This window comes from Pelodiscus sinensis, chromosome 23 (assembly GCF_049634645.1).
Source record: "Pelodiscus sinensis isolate JC-2024 chromosome 23, ASM4963464v1, whole genome shotgun sequence".
Lineage (NCBI taxonomy): Eukaryota > Metazoa > Chordata > Testudines > Trionychidae > Pelodiscus > Pelodiscus sinensis.
In genome coordinates, this window is record NC_134733.1 from 3,300,873 (window position 1) to 3,324,149 (window position 23,277).

The following is a 23,277-nucleotide window of genomic DNA, read 5'->3' on the forward strand; positions in this document are numbered from 1 at the left end:
ATTATCACAGGTGAAAAACTGTATATTCAGAAAATGAAGGCAGAGTGCATGTCCTCTTGAAAGATCAGGGTCTTAATATTTCCCTGAGTGACTCTGGTCCTACAACTTTAGGTTGTTTTTAATTCAGCAAGAAAAAAACTAGGTCTGAAAAGGACTGGTAGATAGACTGGTAGATAACGTTAAAAAAGGGGGGGAAGGAGGGATAGGCAGACTGCACAGAGCAAACTCCTGCACTATTAGAGCTTCCACATCAATTCAGATTTGATTTTGGGACCACCACTCAAAAGATCTCTCATTGACTCTTGCATTTTTTCTGTCTAGTCAACTGACAAGAGTCATGCTGCTTAGAAGTTAAAGCATAATCAGGCTAGTTTAGGCACAACGATCACTGAACAAAAACAGCACTGCTTACGTCATAAGTTCTCTCATAGAGATTCCTCCTTCTTTTAACATGGGAGTCACCAATTCAGCTAGATACAACCAAATATGTGGTATATCTATGGCCATATCATCTGCCAGCTCCAAGGTGTCTGAAAACCTTTGGAAGAAAGGAGAAACTTGAAATGTTCAATCCAATTCCAATCTTAGTGAATTCCTGTCAAATAAATCCACCCTGCATTAAATACTTTTGATGAATAATAACTCCCCCCCCCAATGATATACCACCCAATCCTCCCCATGTCATTGTGAAGCATAATTACCTCTTGGAAATGCTGAAGCACTGGAAGTATGGGCAAAAGGAAATTCACTCCATGTAACTGGAGTGCTGTGCAGGTGGTAGTCAAAACATACAGGAAAAGAATTTTTAAAATTCCCATTACGTAATAATGAGCAGCCCGTTAACAGTGCTGGTATCTCTAAGAATACAATGTGTTTTCTTCTTTAAATACAAAACCACTAACAAACAGAATGTGGGAGGACATGGAAAAGATGGCCAAACATTTTCAATGGTACAATAATTGAGTCTGGTGTGATCCATTAACTGTCTAAAACATAACACAAGAAAATAGCCAATAAACTGGAGTGTGGCCTGAGATGGTCAGTCCCTCTTTTTTAGGAAAGCCACCTGACCACTTGAATGACTCAGCAGCAGGCACCGGCATTCCAGAACAAAAAGCTCTACTGATGATTTATGAGGTCTTTTCTCACACTGCAGATCCAGATTTCAGAATTTTCTATAGGCCTTTGTCACAATGATATTTTACTTTTGTGCAACAGGTTCAAATCTAGGTGAGGTCGGTAGGTGTGGCTGCCTTTACCATACGACAGTCTAACCACCTGATCAATGATCAAAGAAGTCGTCTCCCTGAGGCTCCTAGAGGACAGGTGTTCACATCACCAGAAGAATTAATGCATTTGGTACCATACTGCCTTTATCTAAAGTTGGTCCCTATAAATCAGAGTTGAGTCACAGGCAGTGAATACTCTTTTGTGATTGCAAGAACTATCTACATTCTGTGGACAGACCGAGACTTTTGTTTAAAAAGCCACCAATATAGCACCATTCACAAGCATTAATTTCACTCAAATATTGATTTAGCACACTCCTTACCCCAGTTATACAAGACTCCTCCATGGGCAAATAAAAATCCTCTTTCAGAAAGGATCCTTTGGCTCTCACAGGAAGCTGAGAAGGGGGTATCCCCCAACACAGGGAGTGTGTGTGGGTTTTTTTTTAATTAACACAAAAAGAAGTTAGAGATCTACATGAAGTGTGTGTGTGCCAGAATACCAACCCCTTGAAGAAATCCTGTTTGCTCAGCTTTTCCGACTGCACCAACTGATAGAGTAACTGGCCCATATGATCCCTGGTGATCTGACTCCTCTCCAGAGTAGACTCCACTCCTACTCGTACAAAAATGGGCAACAGACTCTGGGCATTCAACTCCTCCACACACTGCATTGCTTCCTGTTCAAACAACACAAAAGATCATTTATCTGATTACTGGGAAACATCAAGACACAAAAGGCAGGAGAATGTGCTTCACTAAAACAAGCGCCATGACACTTAGTTCTTTTGGCCAAAGACAATCGATTATTTTGACAAACTTTTAAAAGAATAAAGATAAAATAATTTAAGCACACTCAGTCTTCAGGCTATATGCTAGCTGCTAACTGACAGGTGCTAGGAAGAAAAGTTTTCCACGGGTAGGGTATTCTGTTATTGTCCTCTAGAAAGTTTCTCACCTCCTCCTCTAAAGCACTGGTCCAGGTCAGTGAGAGGTTACTAGAACAGATGGAATTCTGTTCTGTTCTGGGGGAGGGTGGGCAATATCTGTGTTATTAAAAGATGCCACATACTGAAGCAGAAAATATAGGAATCATACATGTAAATGGCTCAAAATAAAGACAATGGATTTTAAAAAGGCAGACTTTAGTAAACCAAGGAGTTGGCACGTAAGGTCCCATGGGAAACAAGTCTAAGAATAAAAACATGAGAAGATAGCGGACAGTTTTTCAAAGAGACTTTATTAAGGACACAAGAGCAAACTATTCCACTGTGTAGGAAAGAGGAAACGTGGCAAGAGACCACCTTTGGCTTAACATGGAGACCTTGCACGACCTAAAAATCAAAATGGAATCTTACAAAACCTGGAAACTAGGGGAAATTCCAACGGATGAATATAAAAAAATAACACAAGTGTGTAGGGTCAAAATTTGAAAGGCAAAGACACAAAACGAGCTCTAACTAGCTAGAGGCATCACAACAAGAAATCATTCTACAAATATATTAGAAGCAAGCGGAAGACCAACGACAGGGTAGGTCTATTTCTCAATGAACAGGGTAAAACAATAACAAAAAATATGGAAATAGCAGAAGTGCTTAATGACTTCTTTGTTGTGATTTTCATCAAGTAGGTTCATGGCAACTGGACACCTAACATAGTGAATGCCAGGGAAAATGGGGGTAGGTTCAGAAGACAAAATAGGAAAAGAACACATTAAAATTACTTAGACAAGTTAGATGTTTTCAGGTCACCAAGGCCTGATGAAATGCTTCCTAGAATACTCAAGGAGCTCATTGAGGAGATACCGAGCCATTAGCTGTTACCTTCAAAAAGTTGTGGAAAATGGGAGAGATGGCAAATCTAGTGCCCATCTATAAAAGGGGGAATAAGGACAAACGGGGCATTACAGACCTGTCAGCTTAACATATGTACCAGGAAAAAAAAGAATGGAGCAAATAATTAAGAAAACCATTTGGAAATATTTAGATAATAAGTTACACCCACCATGGATTTGGAAAGGAAAAATCATATCAAACTAACTTGACAGCTTATTTTGACAGGATTACAACCCTTTTAGATAAGGTGGAAGTGGTGGATGTGGTATACCAGTGGTTCCCAACGTGGTGCCCGTGGGCGCCATGGCGCCCGCCGGGGCATTTATGTGCGCCCACCAAATGATCTGGGCTGGCCGCGCCCCCGGGTGCGTGGCGCATGGGCGGCTCCGCCCCCGGTAGCCTCGAAAGGTCGGGGACCACTGTGGTATACCAAGACCTTCTCATTAACAAAAGTGAGAAAATATAACCTAGATGGAGCTACTATAACATGGGTGCATATCTACTTGGATAACTATTTACAGAGATACAAGGGGTAACAGTGTTAATCTGTAACTTTAAAAACGAGTAGTCCTGTGGCACCTTAGAAACTAACAAATTATATATATATAGGCAATTCACGACTTACGAACGGGTTACGTTCCAAACACCTGGTCGCAAATCGATTTGGTTGCAAGTCAGAAATACCATTAAACGCGCTGCTTGTATTGTTCGAAAAACTTGATGTGCATGGTTCTCAACTCGAAAATACATATAATGGGGTTAATGGGAGGTTGGTTGTAAGTACAGGTGGTCGTAAGTCGGTGTGTTCATAAGTCGGGGAGTGGCTGTAGTATCATGAGCTTTCATGGGCAAAACCCACTTCTTCAGATAAGATGATTATGAGTTAAGATCATCTCATCTGAAGAAGTAGGTTTTGCCCACAAAAACTCATGATACTACACACACACACACACACACACACACACACATGGTTTTGTTTAGTCTCTAAGGGTGCGTCTACACTGTATAGTAACTTGAAATAAGATACGCAATTTGAGCTATGCAAATTGCATTTCTTATTTCGATGCTATTTTGAAGTAGCTTATTTTGTCATTTGGCGCTGTCTACACAGCACCAAATTTCAAAATAAAATGCTATTCTGAAACATCCCTTACTCCTCGGAGAATGACGTTTAAAGGAACATCGGAATAGGAAGCCCGAAATAACAGGCTTGCTATCAAGATACGGGATTGCTATTTTGGGATACTTTGGTTTCCCGAAATTGCATTGCAGTGTACACGTACCCTAAGATGCCACAGCACTACTTGTCATTTCCAGAGAGTAGCTATCAATGGTTCACAACCATGATGGAAGAGCATAACGAGTGGGGTTCTGCAGAGATAGCTTTGGGACTGGTTCTGTTCAATATCTCCAATGATTTAGATAATGTTACAGAGAGTAAGCTTACAAAATTTGTGGATGACACAAAGCTGGGAGGGGTTGCAAGTGCTTTGGAGGCTAGGATTAAAATTCAAAAATTATCTGGACAAACTGGAGAAATGGTTTGAAGTAAACAGGATGCAATTCAATAAGAACAAATGCAGAGTGCTCCATTTTGGAACGAACAAGCAGTTGCACACATACAAAGTGGGAAATAACAACCTGGGAAGGACTGCTGCAGGAAGGGACTGAGGGGTCAGAGTGGACCAGAAGCTAAAGATGAGTCATCAGTGTGACACTGTTGCAAAAAAAAGCAAACGTCAATTTGGGCTGCATTAACAGGAGTGTTGTGAGCAAGACACGAGAAGTCAGAATTCCGCTCTACTCTGTACTGATTAGGCCTCAATTGGAGTATTGTGTCCAGTTCTGGGCACCACATTTCAGGAAAGATGTGGCGAAATTAGAGGAGGTCCAGAGAAGAGCAACAAAAACGATTAAAGGTCTAGAAAAAAGAGCTATTAGGGAGAACTGACCAAACTGGGCTTGTTTAGACTGGAAAAGAGAAGACTAAGAGGGGACATGATAACGGTTTTCAAGTACCTAAAAGGATGTTACAAGGTGGAGGGAGAAAAATTATTCTCCTTAACTCCTGATAATGGGACACAAATTACAGCAATGGAGATTTAGGTTGGACATTAGGAAAAACTTTCTGTCAGGGTGGGTAAGCATTGGACTAAAATGCCTCAAGAAGTTGTGGAATGTCCATCCTTGGATATATCTAAGAGCAGGTTAAATAAACATCTGGCAGGGATGATCTAGATCAGTGTTTCTCAACCAGTGGTACGAGTACCCTTAGGAGTACTCAAGGGAAGTCTGGGGGGTACGTCAACACAACTGACATTTGGAGAAAACTGAATTTTTGTTTTAAGTTTTACAGTTTTATTATTACTGTATTTTTTACACCCAAAAATTTTATCCCCAGCCCGGCTATGATTAAGTTGTTTAAACAAATGTGTTGCAATGGTAGAAAATATTTTTTTTTTTAAAAAGGGGTACTTTATAAAAAAGGTTGATAAACACTGATCTAGATGCTACTTGGTCCTGCAATGAATGCAGGGGTCTGGACTTGATCACCTCTTCTGGTTTCTTCTCATTCTGTTAGTCTATGATTGATTCTACAATTGATGTTTGGAAATGCAAGGTACTCACACTAAAATACACAAATACAATACAGACAGTCCCCGACTTACGCGGATCCGACTTATGTCGGATCCGCAGTTACGAACGGGGCTTTTCTCGTCCCGGAGGATGCGGGCGGCGGGACCGCCCATACGCGCCGCGGTCCCGCCGCCCACGTCCTCCGGGGCGAGAAAAGCTGCTCCGCATCTCCCTGGTCTTCTGGGGGGGGGGGGGGGGGGGTGAGCAGACCACGTCTCCCTGGTCTGCTGGGGGGAAGGGAGGGCGCAGCTAGTGCGCCCCCCCCCCAGCAGACCAGGCTTTTCTCACCGACGCCTGGGGTAGAGCAGCGGGGTGCTGCTGGGTTGGTCCTGTAGCGCCGAGAAGCGGTGCTGCGGGACCAACCCGGCAGCACCCCAGCTGCTCTGCCCCAGGCGTCCCCAAGTCAGCCGCTGCTGAAAATGACCAGCGGCTGACTACAGGAAGCCCAAGGCAGAGTTGCTCTGCCCCAGGCTTCCTGGAATCAGCCGCTGATCAGTTTCAGCAGTGGCTGACTTGGGGACACCTGGGGTAGAGTTGCTGTGGTGCTGCCAGGTTGGTCCCCGCAGCGCTGAGGTGCGGCGCTGCGGGGACCTACCCGGCAGCGCCCCAGCTGCTCTGTCCCAGGCGTCCAGATTCAGCTGCTGTTGAAACTGATCAGCGGCTGATTCCAGGAAGCCGGGCAGAGCAACTCTGCCTTGGGCTTCCTGTAGTCAGCCGCTGGTCAGTTTCAGCAGCGGCTGAATCTGGACGGCAGTTCCGACTTACATACAAATTCAACTTAAGAACAAACCTACAGTCCCTATCTTGTATGTAACCTGGGGACTGCCTGTACTCAGAAAAATAGAGTGAAATACAGTAACACCATACTTCTAATATCTGCAGTATCTCTAGACAAGAACCGCTTCAACTGAACGTTTAAATCAAACGTGGTAGACCTCGGTGGTCTCTTTATGACTCAGTACATTTCAATGCCTTTTATGTTGGACCATACACTCTGTTGTCAAGAACTGATAGCTCCAGGTGACTGGAATCAACTTTCTAGGTAGCTTTTTCCACAGGTCACATGGTCTATGATAGTCCCAGACTCCATGCTGAGGCCATAGTTTTAAATCAGGCATATGTTAGTGCCTGACAGACACAAGGGTAATTATGTGACACAGGACTTTTAGGATGCACTGCTGACTCCAGGGCTGTACATCCAGTTGTCACTGCCACAAAGCTAATACCTCTACCTTAATCATATAGGCTGTGTCTAGACTGGCCAGTTTTTCCGGAAAATCAGCCGCTTTTCCGGAAAAACTTGCCAGCTGTCTACAATGGTGGCTTGAATTTCCGCAAGAACACTGACGATCTCATGTAAGATCGTCAGTGTTCTTGCAGAAATACTATGCTGCTCCCGTTCGGGCAAAAGCCCTCTTGCACAAATCACTTGCGCAAGAGGGCCAGTGTAGACAGCACAGTACTGTTTTGCGCAAAAAAGCCCCGATGGCTAAAGTGTGTCTAGATTGGCACGGACGCTTTTCCACAAAAAGTGCTTTTGCGGAAAAGCGTCCGTGCAAATCTAGATGCTCTTTTCTGAAAATGCTTTTAACGGAAAACTTTTCTGTTAAAAGCATTTCCGGAAAATCATGCCAGTGTAGACGTAGCCATAATGGGTACACTTGGAGCATATCTTTAAAAAAAGACAGATACTGGAGATTTATTTTTTAAAAAGTAAGCAGCACTTACCTGTACTATAATTCTCAGAGTAAATATTCCATGGTGGCAATACTAAATCATTATTAACTCTTGAAATCTGACTTTAATAAGCCAAATATCTATCCTAGGAGCTAGGTTTTGGACAAGAAGACTCCTCTACAATAGGATTTACCTCTCATGCTTGTTTTTTGGCTACAGTTTTTTGGCAGAATTTTGGAATTGTGTTCAGTGATTCTATTTACAGGATGTCAATTTAGGATCCCCATATCCCAGTCACTTGGAACTTGGCAGAAAATTTCTGCCTGAGGCTACAGATCTAGCCTATCAATTCTGAGGACAATATACTTACGGATTTTACAGGAGAGATCAAAATCCAGTTTACAAGTTGCAACCTTAACAATCAACATTTATGGAAAGCTTTGTTCAATCTGGATTATTTCATCTGCCTTGACATCAGAACAACGAGCTCTTTACAGGTGAACTAAACTTTTCTCTAGTCACTCTAGCTTTCTACACCCTGAATTGACATACAATTATAACAAGTGCTGCTCAGCAGTCCTGAGAGACATATCTAATACTTTCTACTTACAATACCCAAAGGGGGCTACAGTATTTTTTCCTCTGTCTTTAGCAATGGAAGAACCAGAACAATCAGAGAGCGGTGCTAAGATCCCTACATTCCAAATTTCAATAGGTCCCATGTTTATGTTAAAGATCTAAGAACAGGATGTTTAAGACACTGTCCCTGGAATGGAAAAAATGCCAAAGGTCCCACTGTTCCATGGCTTTCTAAAAGGTGAGGTTTCATTCTGTTTACCTTATAATCGTTAATGTGCAAGAACTCATCAATGATGGATTTGCACTTTCTCTCCATTTCCTCTTCTGACAGTGAAGATTTATCTTGTACTGAAGCTGAGTGAGTTTCTGGCTTGGCTGGTAATAAGGCAGAGAAAACAGACACTGAATAAAGAAGTAATCTTCAGTTCCAAAAAACAATGTAAAAAACCCCTCAAGCATCCCCTCTCAGCCATTCCTGGCAGCTGAATGGAACTTGTGAGAGGCACTCTGCTGTGACTGAAAGCAGGTTGATTTTGGAAACACGGCAGTGGGAGGTAAAATAAACAGTTTAGATTCTATTTTCTGCCAGTTTCTCATGAGTCAGTCTGATCATCAGGCATAAGTAATTTCTTATTTAGCTCAGCTTTCAACTGGTGATTACTCCCTTTTATTTGACACTGGTGAAGACACATCTGGAGTACTGCATCCAGTTCTGGGCCCCACATTACAGAAAGGATGTGAATGCATTGGAGAGGGTCCAGCGGAGGGCAACAAAAATGATCAGGGGGCTGGAGCACATGGTCTACAAGAAGGTGCTGAGGGATTTGGGCTTGTTTAGCCTGCAGAAGAGTGAGGGGGGATTTGAGAGCAGCCTTCAACTCCCTGAAGGGGGGTTCCAAAGAGGATGGAGAGAGGCTGTTCTCAGTGGTGAAAGATGACAGACAGAGGAGCAATGGTCTCAAGTTACAGTGGGGGAGGTCTAGGTTGGATATTAGGAAAAACCATTTCCCTAGGAGGGTGGGGAAGCACTGGGCTGAGTTCCCTAGGGAGCGGGTAGAGTCTCCATCCCTACAGGTGTTTAAGTCCCAACTTGACAAAGCCCTGGCTGGGAGGACTGAGTTGGGGTTGGTCCTGCTTTGGGCAGGAGGCTGGACTCGATGCCTCCTGAGGTCTCTGCCAGCCCTGGGATTCTATGGGGAATCCTCTGTCTGAAACTCACCATTCTCAGAATAGTACTTGGCAGTGACACGGCATTTTACAAGTTCAAAGCACGTTACAAACATTAAATACTTAGTTTTTGAACGGTGGCAGCAGTTGTCTCTCAATACTGTACATTTACAGCACATTTATAGCACGCTGACTGTGAATGTCAGAAACCAAAGACAATCTCCCTAATTCCAAAACCCACTGTAGAAGCAAACCCTTAAGGACTCTCTTCCCCGCCAGTCCTCTGGGTATGGACTGGCCCTCCCTCAAACCCACTCAGAAAAAAGCCTGAACAGACAGAGGGGCTCGTGCTGTACATGTTATGACTCGGCTTTATACTCACAGAACCTTTTCTTAAATCCTGAGCCACTGCTGGCTGAGCTCCAATGGAAGGAGCAGCAGCGGGCCCTGAGTGCAGCCAGGTGTCAACAGCCACCACCACCGTTTCTACTCTTGCGGCATGATGACGCGCTCAGAGGAAGCTCAGGCAGCCTCATCTACACTAGGCTTCCCACCACTGGGAAATGTTAAAAAGTGTAGATACAGCCCAAAGAGACAAGCAACCCCGGGGCTTAGATACCATGATGACAAGCGCCTACGAAGCACCAAAAACAACATGACTAACCAGAGTCAGTCATACAAGGGGCGGGGAGTACACCCGCCCAAGTGAAGTCAGTGGGACATGAGGTGCTAAGAATCTCTCAAGAGCAGTTCACAGAACCTGGCCTAGGCAAATAAAGTCTGAGGGGGAAAGACCTTCCACTGAAAATGCTGAGCCTCAGCATCCTGTCTCGGGACTTATAACAGATATGTCTTGGCTAGTCCCAACTGTTGAGAAGGTTCACAGATAGCAAGGGGGTGACTGGGAAACCAGAACCAAGCTCCATTTGCATTGCTTAGTGGTGTCTGTTACTTCGGCACCTTCCAAAAATTAACACAAACACAAATCTAAACTCACCACACCCTGCTGCTAGAAGGGCCCTACAATCAATCAAAGGTCTAGCCAAACAGAGGATACTTACACTGTGCCCAAATCTCACCAGGCGTGGGCTTTCACCAAGTGTCCCAGGCAACAAGCCCCAGATGCATGAGGTCAGTACTCAGAATAAATCTTCCACTATCCCAGGAACAGACATGGGTGGAACCAGACTTGGGTGAAAAGGTGATTATACAGATAACTGGGGCCCAATTACTTTTGCTGACATATAAAATGATTTTGGAAAATCTTTCGTAACTGCTATTCTTTGATATTTCTTGCTCACGACCATTCAGTGTTACGTGCGTGTGACACGTGTACCATGTATGGACATTTTTCACTCAGCCAGTGCCATTGGACTGGTGCTAGCTCCTCTGGAATCATGTGCTTACGAGCTGGTATCAGGGGTACCACCGACTCCACATCTCTCCATTCCTTCTTCCTGGTTAACACTGGCAGAAGGGCAGGAGGGTGGGTTATGGAATGGGGATGAGCAACACATCTCGAAGAACTTAAGACTGGTAACCATTTTTTAACCATGGCGAATAGATTTCAGCCAGTCGCCCCCTTCACCAGCGGCGCGTGCATGCACAATGCGGGTCTGGTGCATGCGCAGTGCGGGGCTAGCGAGCAGATTTTACCGCGGTTTGTTAAGCCCTGCTCATGTCCATTCCATGTGAGGTGATTCACAAGCAGTACCCAAGGAGGCGGGCTTAGCGCTCACAGACATACTGACTACCACACAGGTCTTCCAAACCTGGTGCTCTGAGGCCTATTGGGGGATGGTGTAACAGGACGCAAGGCATACACTGGTGACCAGGTTGCAGCTCTGCAGAGGTGCTAAAATGGGACCTGCGCGAGGAATGTGGCTGGTGAAGCCGGAGCTCTTGGGGAATGAGCCGCTAAGATGTGCGGAGGCTGAACATTCGCCTGCTCATGTCAAGCTCGAATACAGGCAGTTATCCAGGATGAGATCCTTTGGGCTGACGCAGGTGGCTGTTTCATTCTTTCTGTGTGGAAGGGTTTAGTCCTCACACTATAAAAGATGAGGGCCAGTGGAACATGTAACAAGGGGAGCTGTCGTTTCTCAGAGTCCTTGTGAGGTTTTGGAAGAAGTCTGGTAGAAAAGTGATCTGGTTGTTATGGAATTGTGATCGACTGTTCTAAGCAAACCTGTTCTTCCGGGTGCAGCCACGTGGCATTCATGCAGTCAGGTGCAGTGAGGCAAGATTTGGGTGAAGTAACCAGCCATGGTCTTCTGAAACCAGGTCTGGACAGAGGAGTCATGAGAGTTGTCACCGAGAGATCCAGCAGCATCCCGAACCATCGCTGGTGCAGCCATACTGTTGTTATCAAAATAACTCTTGCCCTGGGCTGTTTAATTTTTAGGAGGACCTTGTGCTCCAAGAGGACTGGGGGAAAGGTATAAAGTATACAATCTATTCACAAGAGTAGGAAGGTGTTGGAAAGGGACCCTGGGTTGTGTTTGTACAGCAAACAAAACTGATGGCATTTTCAGTTCTGCCTGATGGTGGAAAGATCCACTTGGGGAGGCCTCCAATCTGGTGACTCGTGGTAGGAGTAGGATTTACCGAGGTGATCTGCCAGTACACTTGGGGTTACTAGATTTAAAAAACGAGTGGTCCTGTAGCACCTTAGGTATGTCTACACAGCAGTGTTATTTCGGAATAACTGACGTTAATCCGAAATAACACAGTACACATCTACACTACATTATTTTGAAATGATGGCAAGCTGAATGACTTCTTATTTTGACTCCTGTTGCTCTCATTTTATGAGGAGTAAGGGAAGTGGAAGGAAGAGTGTTGTATTAAGCTATTGCGACTTAAGCTACGCAACTGATGAAGTTGGGTAGCATAATTTGAATTTTGCCCTGCTGTGTAGACGTACCCTAATAGAGACTAATAAAAATATATATAGTATCATGAGCTTTCATGGGCATAACCCATCTCAAGAGGGTATATACTATGTGTATATATTTGTTGTGAGTCTCTAAGCTGCTACAGGTTAAGTTTTTTTAAGTTACAGACTCACATGGCTACCCCTCTGAGGCTAGCAGATGTGACACCTCGAGATGGAGTGCTCTGTGTGCAGGTCCCACAGACAGATGGCCTCCCGATTCAAGGCTGAAGATCGAGCCCCTCCCTGCTTGTTGATATAAAATGTGGCAGTAGCACTGTTTGTCAGGACTTGCACCATCTCACCTTAGATCCTGGGGAGGAACACTTGGCGTACTAAGTGAACCTCCAGGAGCTCCCTGACTAAGGATGTTAACTAATAAGTAATTTACTAGTCAAGTAGTTGATGGAAATTCCATGTGCCCCCACTGGGGCTCTTGTAAATTTCAAAGGAGGAATGTGGAACTCCACGTGCAGCCCGGGGCCAGTAGGAAGTCCTGCTCACCTTGGGCTGCCTGCAGGTGCCAGCTTTGAAATGTACAAGAGTCCCCAGCGGGAGCACTTGTGCATTTCAAAGCAGAGATGCCCTCATGGAGCCTGGGGTCAGCAGGAAACTCAGAGTCCCCTGTTGACCCTGGGCTCCATGCTGCACTGCAGCTTTGAAATGCCATGCAGAGCCTGGGGTCTGTCCCTGGGCTCCGTGTGGCATTTCTATGGAACCCAGGATTAGCGGGGGACTCCCCAGCTCACCCTGGGTTCTGCGCACTTTGAAAGGCCGCGCTGGAGCCCGGGAGTCCCCAGCTGATCCCGGGCTCCACTTGGCATTTCAAAGTGGCAGTACCAGCGGGGGGCTCCCCAGCTGACTCCGAGTTCTGCAGAAATGTCGCAGGAAGCCCGGGATCAGCTAGGGAGACCCTATGGCAGCAGCGTTTCAAAATGCCAGCTCCGCACAGAGCCCCAGTATGGGCTCTGTGCAGTGCTGCCACTTTGAAGTACTTTCTCTTCCCCCACTCCCCCTTTGCTGCCTCTATCTGACCTAGGACCTCAGGTTTGACTTGGTCTGGAATTGGACAGTCGAGCACTGCCCCTGTGGTATTGTCTTGGGGGTCCCGCACTTCTAGACGGTTAGGTCATGCCTCAGGGGCTCACTGGGACCCTCAACATAGCCTCTCGCCCTTTCTGGAGGCAAGGATCACAGCCTACTGAGCTACCTTCATCTTAGACCAGTCAATTAATTTGGTATGAGACCCTCCTTATTTGTAGTCTTCCCTCTCAGGGAATGTCTCCGTGGTGGTGTGGGGCGGGCTGGGGGGAACCAGGGCCCGCCCTCTACTCCAGGTTCAGCCCAGGGACCTTAATGGCAGTGGGAACAGGTAGTGTTTCCTCCACTACCAGAGCTGTTCCACTTCCCCAGAGGACCTCCCAGTGCCTTGCTTCTGGTACCTGACCATTCTCATCCTCCCAGCTCTTTCACAATGCACCACGTTCCTCCCAGCTCCTCGCCAATGACTCTCCCTGAAGGGTCTTTTAAGAACCTGCTAAGGCCAGTTCAATAGGCTGCAGGTGTTTTAATTAGCTCGTGTCTCTTTGCTGCTAGCAAGTTCTTAATTGGCTCCAGGGATCTTATGGTGTCTGTCAGACTTAATTGGTTCTAGTACATTCCGGATTGTTCTGGAGCAGCCCCTGAACTGGTCACTTAGGGAACAGAAAACCCATAGGGCTGCTGAAAGAGTAGGGCAGGGAACTGGTAGTGGTGCTGACTCACCACAAACCCGAGAAACCTTGTGAGGCCATTGAAGATGGAAATGTGACAAATGTGTGTCCTTTAAGGGCAGTGTCCCAGGCTCTTGGACCCAAAGAGGGAATAATGGAGATCAGGGAGACCATGCAGAACTTTAGTTTCTTGAGATACCTGTTGAGGTAATGAAGATCCAAGATGGACAGGGCTCCCTTCGGCCTCTGGAATTAGGAAATACCGGGATTAAAACTCGTCCCTTCCAAGTCTTGAGGAACTTCCTCCATGGCCCATGGCCTCCATACCTAGATGGGATTACACCTCATAGACCAGGGTTTGCTTGTGAGAAAAGTGCCTGAAAAGGGATGGGGATGGGGGATGGGAGGGAAGTGCTCAGGACCCAACGGTTTGATGTTGTGAATGACCAAGCTGAAGGGCAACAACTGGCCCTAAAACAAAAGCAGAGGCAAATCTGAAATGGCGGTTGATGCAGCCTCCTCAGGCACACCTTTAAAGGGCTTGCTTGGGCCTGCCAGAGTCTCTCTGAAAGCCTGACTGGGAGACTGAGGTCGACAGGAGTGGTTGGCACCATTTATAACATCTCACTTTTCTTTTATAGGGCTCCTGTCTTGGCGGCCATGAGAGATGAGGAGGCTGATGGGGCTTGAAGTGCTTACAGGAAGCTGACAGGTAGTGGCCTAAAGTGGCCATGGAGTTCGTCAGGCTGTGCAGTCTTGTGTCTGCCCAGAGCTGTCTCATCCACAGAACAGTTGGGGGTGGCTGCCCCAGGCCATGCGCTTTGTAGAGTCCCATGGCGGCCACCTGAATCATCCTATGGATGGGGCCCAGAGCAGCCTGGGGGACCTGGCACAGGGTTGCTCCCCTCCCACTCGCTGCCGCAGAAAGCCCCGACCAAGGACCTTGGCTACCTGCCGCCCCAGGAACAGGCTGCCCCATCACTCTAGCTCCCACCGCTGTGGTGCGTGCAGGAGGAAGGACCAACCCATGCTGCCGCCCCATGCCAGGCCCCCAGGTAATCCCATGGCTTGTGTTGCTCGGGGAAGGTGGCTTTGGGCAAGGAGGCGAAGGGGAAAGAGGTGGAGCGGGGATGGAGCAGAGGCGGGGTGGGCTTGCAGCAGAGGGGTTGCCCCGGGCCCTGCACCCTCCTAGGTTGCCCCTACACAGGGACAGCCGTGTGACCATCTATGCAATAGAAGAGGTGGTCCAGAATGGATTATTTTGAGGAAAGCCGGAGGATCAGAGCCAGGAACTGACTGTCGGTGACAATGGAGGCTATTGTCCTGGCTGCCAAGCCAGCCGTGTCCAGTGTACCCAGGAGAGAGGTTCTGGCTACAGTCTTACCTTCTTCCAAGAGGGCAATGAACTCCTGCCTTGCCTCTGGAGGCAGGACGTTTTTGAATTTAGTCAAGCAGTCCCACAACTAAAATCATATCTGTCCAGCAAAGCTTGCTGGTTGGAGAGACACAATGGAAGGCTACCCACCTAATAAACCTTCCTTCCGGAAAAGGATGGGCCTGGACATGCCTGTCCTTATCGCATGCTGTTTGTTGCTGCCGGTGACCCTGGAGAGGGATGAGTGCAGGGATCTCAAGCTGCTTCCGAGCACATAACACATCTTTTCTGCAGTCTGAGGTGGGTGCAGAGGAGAGGGAGTTCGCCACATGGCCTTGACCGGTCTCATCAGCATCTCTTTGAGGGGCAGGGCCCCCTGGATGGAGCTGCTGCAGGCAGGATCTCAGCACGGCTGTGTTATGTCTTTCTGAGCTCCTCAATTTCTAGGCCCAGCTTTACAGAGACTCGCTTCAGAAGGTCCCGATGGCCCTGAAATCACCCTGCGGAAGCAGGCTACTGGGATCCATAATGGCCTCCTCTAGAGGGGACGTGGAGGAGCCGTACATCAGAAGAGAGTCTCTTTCCTCTTCTACGTCCACTGGAGCCACCTTCTGAATGTTGGGACTGGAGCTGAGATCTGGTGCTGTGTGAGAAGGAGCTATAGCCGGTCTCTCAGAAACCATCAAGCAAGTGTGAGGGAGTCTCGAGTAACGGGGGAATCTCCCAAGGTTCAAGTAAGGTCACTGAAGCAGCCAGCGATGCACTGGCCAGGTGCCGTCCGGGGCGCCCAGCACCTAAGTCCAGTGGAGCATATGCTTGGTACCAGTGGAGGTCTTTCTTGAGGCTCCGAAGAGGAGTCTTCTTCTGGTAGTGATGATGGAGCAGTACCAGCTTGTGTCTCATATATTGCTGGAGTTGCACAGATCAGTGAAGCACAGGAGCTCAGAATGCCAGGAAGATGCCCAATCCGCCTTGCTCCCTCCTGCTTCTGGAACTGATAGGCATCCCATAGGGTTGGAAGGACTGGCAGAGAAAATAAGTCTCTAGCCACCTGGAAAGCTTCTGGGATCAATGACACCACAAAACCGCTGGCATCAAGGTGGCTTCCTGGTGTTGGAAGAGATTTCTGCACAGGACTCAATGCCCTAGGCAGAGCGGATGGTGCCACCAGAGGCCCAGAAGCAGCAGAGGTGCCTGGCATGTGTCTCACTATGATGTCTCCCCGTTTTTTACCTTGTGCACTGGTGAGCGCCCTCAGTTGGTGCACTGCTTCTTATGCTTCTTCCCTGGCACCAGACAATTGACGAATGGTGCCAGAAGAGCTCAGGGCCAGGGCAGCACTGTGCACCGATACCCAAGTACACAGCACAGAATCAGAGAAGCTTGGTTCTGAGCCTGGTCTGAAGACAGCTTTTATGAGGACAGTTGTCAGCCTGATGTCTGCCGTTTTAGTGCAGGATCTGATGTCCCAACAGATCTGGAACTCGTCCCTCATGTGGGTTCCCCCCAGGACTTCAAGCAGTAAGAGCATGGGTCACATATGGACACAGGTTTTCCACGGGAGGCACAAGGCTTGAAGCCTGGGGCCCAAGGATGCCTTGGGCAAAGAGGTTTTTCAGCGATCAGAACCATCTACTTACGCCACCTACAATATCAATACTTGCAAAGATAAGACACACAAAACTACATAACTGATAATTACGAACCAAGGAGTCCAAGAACCACTGGGAAGGAGCCTTGCTACAACATGAAGAGTTTTTCCAACCAACGCCATGGGCAGTCAGGAGGAGCTCAGAGAGCATGGGGCTGGTGGTGCCCCCTATACTGGCATGTGGCTCCAGAGCTGCTGGAGTCGGCCCAAAGGAAAAACCTCCAGCAATGGTGCAGAATGGACATGAGCAAGAAACTGTTTTTATTGACATGACACCAAACGGTTGTTGCTGAGCAAATATGACATTAAGAAGAGAAATACGTAAATCAGCTGAGTTACAAACCTTTGGAAAAGGAGGTTCAGGATTCCTTCAACATTTCTGCACATTCAGTAGGATTCCCCTGTATTAAAGAGCCCCAGGAGCGCTCACCCAACACTCCTGGAGGAGTCTCTCACCAGTTTCCTTGGCTTTGTTCCTGTCTGTGTCTGTGCTGTTTCTATCCACGTCCATGCCACCTGTTAGCTGCTTCACTGTTTCAAGCATCTCTCGCCGCTGTTCTTCTTGCGCCTGATTGTCTAGCAGCAGCTCTTTACTGCTGCTGCCCCGCAGGAAGGTGTTTGGACGTGAGACTGAAGATAGGACAGGTTTGTCATTCTTCTCCCTGCCTGTGCTTCCACGACTAGAAAGTGGGAAAAAAAAACACATTCATATGGAAGACTTTCGTCCTCTTAACTGCTAAAAATGAATACTGGCCCCATTTTCCATAACTTTGTAAAAGGCGCTGGGTAGCTGTCTCTTATACAGTCTATTGCTTACAGGAAAAATGCGAAAGTAATTGTCAATGTAAACTAGTACATTAATAAACAAAATGCAGCCTGTGGATCCCCTCATCTATAAAAATGTGGTGTGAGCCAAGTGATGAAAGCACGCACATGCACACAGGGAGGGAGAAAGGGAGCATGTGTGTTTTAGTGCACATCTGAAACAAAACAGCCCAAGGATACACCACAGCTCTGCAGGATTAAAATACAGTGACTGTGAACATTACAGTAATGGCACCATTTCACAAGGAACCTGCCTGAGTTCTCAAGCATCAGTCCTAGGAATTACGTTAACCTTTTAATAATTTTTTTGGAAACAGGTGGATGATACTGATGTGGAAAAACCCCAGATGAGGCAAAATTATTTAGGGGTGTGTCTAGACTACATTCCTCTTTCAAAAGAGGAATGCAAATGAGGGAAATCAAAAATGCAAATGAGGTGCTGATTTACAAATCTCATGCATCATTTGCATAATCGCGTCCAATTGCTTTATCGAAAAAGGTTTTTTCAAAAACAAAACAAAACAAAAGCAGTCTAGACGTGGTACTTAAAAAAAAAAACCCTTTTTTGAAAGAACCCTTATTCCCAAAAAAATGAGGTTTACAGGGTTCTTTTGAAAAAGGGTTTTTTCCCCTGAAAGAACCACGTCTAGACTGCTTTTCCCCCCCAGAAAAGCGATTGGACGCGATTATGCAAATGAAACGCAAGATTTGTAAATCTGGGCTTCATTTGCATTTCGATTTCTCTCATTTGCATTCCTCTTTCGAAAGAGGAATGTAGTCTAGACGCACCGTAGGACAGTGAAAATAAGAGCTGAGGGAATTTCAGAGGGACTCAGGTGAATGGGCAGCCTGAGGGCAGATGAAATTCGCTGAAAAATGCAAAGTTATGCACTTTAGAAGGAAAAACTGATGAACTTTATGTTACTAGTACATTAATAAACAGATTACAATACATTAATAAATGATTAATAAATGCTATAAGCACATTACCGGAATGAATAGCTAGTTATAAGCATAATGGTAGAAAATGTCATACTTGAGCAACCTACAGAAATCTAACCTTCTACAAAAAATTACCATTTGTAAAATCCTACCTTAATTTATTAACCTTTCGTAAACTATTTATAAATGCACCTTCAAATAAAGTGTGACCTTTGGAACAAATGACATAACCCAGGAGGGTTCTAAATTAACACTGGCCACGCAGGAAAGAGAGGCAGATCAATGGTCACCTCTTCTCTATGGGACTGAAAGTAGCAAATCAAGGTTAAGGTGCATAAATATGGGAATGGCAACTTCAGGGCTGATGGACTCTTACCTAGTTAAGGCCCTGCGAGACTCTAATTCTGAGGATACAGAAGAAGACCCAGATGACACTGGGGGCTGCAGTGCAGAGAATCTGTTCAAACTAGTGGCACTTGGTCGTAAGGACTCTGCAAGAGAATGCAAAAGGAGATGTAGGGAAGGGTGATAACACTGGATTATCAAGGACACGGTGCCATAAAATAATTTAAACGTTTTTCTATTTCCCAGAGTCGATAGTGTGGAAACTGAGGCAAAATGGCTGGCTTGACTCCAGTTTATTCTTGCGTCTCATGATCATTTTGGCATGCAGGGCTCATTCATGACTTTCTGGCTTTTTCTGACTCCGAACACATGCCTGGTTCTCTCTCGTGGCTGCACTACCACAATGAATTATTTATTGTGTATAATGTCGGGACGCCCAGATCTTTTGGGATCAGCATGGTGCATTCTCCATCCCTCTCCATTAACATTCGAAGGTGGAAACTCCGGAAAACCAGAGAACTGCTGTGAGGTTTGGAGGTTCATTCTCAGCCAGGGTTCAGAGGCTCAAGGAGGCCCTATCAGCTGGATGCTAATGAAATGCAGCTGAGCCTGTTCAGCCAGAATGTGTTTTTAAAAACGGCTGTGACCCTTGGAGGGAGAGCAACTAAGGAGATGATGCTGAGCTGAAGCCAGAGCAGGGCGGTCAGAAGGAAGTGTGCTGCTGCCCTGTACCCTTTCTGGAGTTCTTTGCCATGTGTTGTCCCTTTGGGTATTCGCTAGGGGTGTACATGCACCTGAGACTGGAAATTCTTTACCAGCAGTGTCCATTGGCCTGCACTCATGCACTGCGCTTCCTCATGCTGTGAGCCGAAGGCTTATGTGGAGACACAGACCACACGCCCTTCGGTTCCTACCCTACCACAGAGCCAAAGCACATGGGAAGGAGGGTGCGTCATGAATACCCATGGAAAGCAGACATCTCAGAGAACTCCACGGCTGGGCCCTATGGTTATTCACTGTGGGTGACTCCAAGCAGTGCTTTTTTAGGAGGGGGGTGCAAGTAAGAGTAGAGATATGGACTATGTGGAGAATACCAGTGCTCCCTAGGGGGTAGATATCCCTAGGGGGATTCTGTAAATGGGAATTTCCATGAAATCCTGGAAGTCCTATCAGTATTAGGGTGTTGCGGGGAGACCCCATATGGGAGCTAGGGACTGGAGTATGGTAGATGGATGTTATTTTGATGTCCTGCATTAACACCACTTCCATCATGATTGGGAACCCCAATCCATGTAGATAGCCAGATGCTGCATAAGGGGGTATCTCCGTTTCCCCAGAAAAAGGCAGGCTGGCATCTTTAGTGTTGGGGTAAATGGCATCAGCTTAGGTGCACAATGTAGTATCACCGGTGTAGAGGGAGGTATCTGTTTGTGCTGCTCAGCTAAAGGTCCTGGTACTTTTGGTGCCTTCTTGATCTCACAGTAAGCTCCCGGGGAACTGGACCCATGATCACAGTATGATGCCTCACTTGAACCCAAGGGAAAGGAATGGGATTGCTCTCTTCTCTCTAGATTGGTGGGCAGACATCTGGGCTCTCTTGTGCTTCTCTTTCCCCTGGTCATGCCTTCCCTTAGTGCAGTCTTTTGGCTTCGAGGGATGCCAGTGGAGAACTACTTGGCAGTTCCAGTCTTGAGTTGGAGAACACAAGAGCCTGAATCTGACCTAAACCTCATGGCTAGCTCCACAAGGTGTCAGCGGTACCAGAACTCTCAAGTCTGCCTGACAGGAGGGGGAAACGAGTGGCAAATCCCATATATATGCCTCCATTAGTTAGCAGAGGTAGACGTCAGGAGTCTTGACACCAGGAAGATGTGGGGACAGGTGAGGCAAGGTCTGAAGTGAGACCCCTGACCAGTGTTGGAGAGAGACAGGGTGGGGAAGGAAGCTCCTTTAAATCTCTACGAATTAAACTAGACAGACTGTGAGCAACAGAAGAGGAACAAAAGGGACGATCAGTCCATGTGACTACTCATGTCCCTGGTTTGAAGCATGAGACGGTGTACTACAGAGCTAAAGACCAATAGATTACTATTGAAGTATTTCTGGTCCTGGGAGCATGGAGTATATGTGCCCCTATAGTGAATACCCATATGGATCGGCACTTCAATAACTTACATCAAAATTGCTTGTTTGGATCAACATGGAAGAGGAGTTACTTACCTATAAGTGGAAGTTCTTTGAGATGTGTGGTTCCTATCTGTATTCCACTGCGGGTAATACGTATACACCATGTATCTGGAGCCAGAGAATTGCACGCACCCTTTCTCTGCCTCATGGTTTTCTCTGAGGCATTAAAAGGCAAGACAGACTGACCGTGCCCTCAATTCCTTCTCCACTGCAAATCAAACAGATCCAGAGGGGAAGGAGGGTGAGATTGGAACACAGATAGGAACACACATCTTAAAAAGCCTCCAGTTACAGGTAAGTAAGCTCCTCTTCTTCGCGTGATGGTCCCTATTGTATTCCACTGAGGGTGATCAACAAGAGTCCTAAAACCAAGGCATAATGAGCAGTGCAGTTATGTACTCAGCTGCACATCCTACATATGTCACAAAGGGATACATCATGAAGTGTTGTTGTAGTTCATGTTTGCACTGTTGTGGAATGGGCTCAAGGTATAGAGACAGTCTCAATGGCAGAGAGTAGAGCGTAACGCACCCTGAAATCCAATTAGCTATCCTATGTGGAAATCGCCTGTCCTGTAATCGTTTCAGTTACCGTGATAAGCAGTCTAGGGACCTGCTGAAGGCCAAGGCCCAGTGGAAATAAACAGAGTGATGGCTCCACTCCTTTGTTTAGGAGGGAGGCTTCGGAAAGAAAGCATACGGGTTGGCTGAGATAAAAGCAATAGAGGACCTTTGCAAATACAGAGAAACTTTGTCCTTATGGAATGGTAAAAGGATGGAGGGTTCCCCATCGTGACCCCCAGCAGGCCTATCAGTGCAACCTCTTCTCAAAGAAGAGAGAGGGAGCATGAGGCCAAAGTTTTGAAGGGTGAATTCATTAATGCTGAAAGGACAAGAGTCCCATTGGAGGGGTGATAAGTCGAACAGATGGATCAGTCCGAAGAAGCTTTTCCAAAATCTACTCTTCAGTGGATGTGTAATTAAAGAATGCCCGTGCATGAAGAGGGAGGGGATGGTGGAAAGCACAAATAGTCACTATGTTCAGTCTGATGCAATTGAAAGCGAGTCCTGACACTTTCAGGGATAGAAGATAATTCAACAGAAGGGAACAGGAACTGAAGCTGAATAGAAACGCCGTGTGGACTCTCTCCTGCTATTCTAAAGGATGTCTGGTCCTCCTGAGAACTGTCCCGTCTAGTGAAGATGCAACCCTAAAAGCAAGCTTGGCGGTAGAGAGCCTGTGGATAGGGATGCCTAATCTTGACACTTTGTTGAGTGTGCAGCTCCAGGAATGTTGGCAATGGAAATGGGGGACACAATGACATGCAGAAAAAAAAGGTGAAACCAGAAATGGCCAGGGCAAACTGGGGCAATTAGAATAACTGTGGTCCTCTCCCATGTGACCTTGTGGGGGACACACAGCAGAAGCAGGAGGGATAAAGGTGTAATTGGTCTGGTTTCCAAAGCAAGTGATAAGAGCATAACCTTGGGAATGGGTGCCAAGCTCACTCTGCAGCAGTACCTAATGCATTTGTGGTTGACGTGGAAGGCAAAGAGAATGGTAGTTGGACACCCCCATTGGGAGAAAACGTCACGGTCTATGGTGACATATCACACTTCTGGCTGACCCTCAATTTCCCGCTCAGAAAGTCTGCAATCATGTTCTGAGTAGAGATGTAAAATCCTATTTAATTGGTTAAATGGTTAAACGCAGCACTAACACTACATTTAACTGATTAAGGGGGGTTGGGCGGGGAGGTCGCTCCAATGGAGCTGGAGCAGTCCTCCTGTCTGCTAGGGCAGAGCTAGAGTGGCTGCTCCCAGTCCCATCAGTAGCCCCGCACTGGGAACCAGCACCGCGGGGAGGGGGCTACTCCCAGGTACTGGTTAATCATTTAACCGGTTACCCATTAATATCCTTAGTACTGAGTCCCCCAGAGATAGGCAGCTGACGACAGGCTCTTGTGGGCAATGCACCGCCAATCCCATAAACAAACTGCTTCCGCACAAAGCACATGCCCCTTTGTTGATGTAATCAATGATGGTGTTGTCTATCGTGATAAGAACATAAGGGAGTGAATGGATGAGCAAAATGCACGGCACATCCTCTGTAGCACCTGAAGTTCCAGAATATTGACCTGCATGCTGGATTCCCAAGCAGCCCAAGTCCCCACGTGGGGTG

At 46.7% G+C, this 23,277-nt stretch overlaps 1 protein-coding gene across 18 annotated transcripts in view; it reads right to left on the minus strand.

The window, feature by feature from the left end:
• EIF4G3 (eukaryotic translation initiation factor 4 gamma 3) overlaps window positions 1–23,277 on the minus strand; it is a 324,364-nt gene that overhangs the window by 24,847 nt on the left and 276,240 nt on the right. For all 18 annotated transcript variants that reach the window (XR_012897363.1, XM_075906746.1, XM_075906736.1 and 15 more), the window contains 5 exons: window positions 18,941–19,055; window positions 17,254–17,477; window positions 8,217–8,332; window positions 1,737–1,909; window positions 413–538 (listed from right to left, as the gene is read on the minus strand). Coding sequence is in view for 17 of the 18 variants with exons in the window: in XM_075906746.1 (XP_075762861.1) it covers window positions 413–538; window positions 1,737–1,909; window positions 8,217–8,332; window positions 17,254–17,477; window positions 18,941–19,055 (754 nt within the window). In the remaining variant the exon portion in view is untranslated. The remainder of the gene's footprint in view (window positions 1–412; window positions 539–1,736; window positions 1,910–8,216; window positions 8,333–17,253; window positions 17,478–18,940; window positions 19,056–23,277) is intronic.